The sequence below is a fragment of the Pteropus alecto genome, unplaced genomic scaffold (genome assembly GCF_000325575.1).
Source record: "Pteropus alecto unplaced genomic scaffold, ASM32557v1 scaffold185, whole genome shotgun sequence".
NCBI classification, from domain to species: Eukaryota; Metazoa; Chordata; class Mammalia; order Chiroptera; family Pteropodidae; genus Pteropus; species Pteropus alecto.
In genome coordinates, this window is record NW_006438088.1 from 4677635 (window position 1) to 4678657 (window position 1023).

Genomic DNA, 1023 nt, shown 5'->3' on the forward strand with positions numbered 1-1023 from the left:
CTTCGCCTTTCCCCTACCTGCCCCAACTCCTCTCCTCCCTCCGCCAGCCTGCGGGACCAGTGCCCGAGGACGCCGCGGGCTGGGCGCGTCGCTGCCACCTGCCTGCGCCCGCCCTTCCCCGGCCCCCGGCCGGCCCCCCAGCACCCGGAACCGCCCTTACCTGAGCCGGAGATGTGGACCCGGAGGGGGCGGCCCCTGCTCGAACAGGACGACAGGTCGCTCTGGGAGCGGCCGCGGGGGCTCGGATCCCCGGGCAGCCTGCGCAGAGCTGGCGGCGGGACAGACGCCTCGGTCTCAGGGGCTTCGGCCGCCACCTGCCCCAGTGGCTCCCCCGGGGGCTCCGTGGGGCTCCTGCCCGCCTCAGCCATCGGCTCTGGCGGCGCCGGCTCCGGGCACGGGAAAGGCCCGGCGCCGAGGGCTGCGCTGCCCCGCGCGCCGCGACCCCGAAGCAGCGCAGAGGGCAGGGAGGCTGGACGCCGGGCGCCGAGAAACTGGTCGCAAGGGCGGGAGGAGGAAGAGGACAGAAAAGTTTGCACAGGAAGGAGCCGCCTACAGCCTGTTCTCGCTCCCGCGGGCGAAAGCCTCTGGGCTCGGAGCCGGTCCGCCCTCCGCGCCCGCGAACCTGCCCGGCTGCTCCTCCCCCAGGGCCCAGGCGCTGCCCTTCGCAGGATGGCAGCAGTAGGGTCCCCTCTGGCTGTCACTCAGCCAGCAGACCTCAGATGAGTGTAGTTTGAGCTTCAGGAGCTAGGATACAATGTCAGGGTTCACAATGCCATTTCCATAGGGTGGGGGGAGGGCTGGGAGGAACGCAAGGTACACACACACGTGAGCCGCCCTGTGGTGGAACACAAATGATCATACCCATTTACAGATATGAAACTGCAGGGCCAAGGGGCACTGGCCTTGCTGGTGGACTAGTGGCAGATCCCGGAGCCCCTCAAGTCCAATGACCTGCCCCTCTCACTCCTGGCCTTCAAAGTCCTCTCCCTCTCCCTCTTGCCCTATTCCTGGGTTTCTGTCTGC

The 1023-nt window shown here is 68.8% G+C and overlaps 1 protein-coding gene across 2 annotated transcripts in view; it reads right to left on the minus strand.

Moving 5' to 3' along the window:
• PHACTR2 (phosphatase and actin regulator 2) overlaps nt 1-697 on the minus strand; it is a 222303-nt gene extending 221606 nt beyond the window's left edge. The window contains exon 1 of one of the 2 annotated variants that reach the window (XM_015592136.2): nt 161-697. In XM_015592136.2, the coding sequence (XP_015447622.1) occupies nt 161-368 (208 nt within the window). In that variant the 5' untranslated portion in view covers nt 369-697. The remainder of the gene's footprint in view (nt 1-160) is intronic. The other variant, XM_015592137.2, reaches the window with a different exon arrangement.
• Nucleotides 698-1023: the final 326 nt, after the last annotated feature.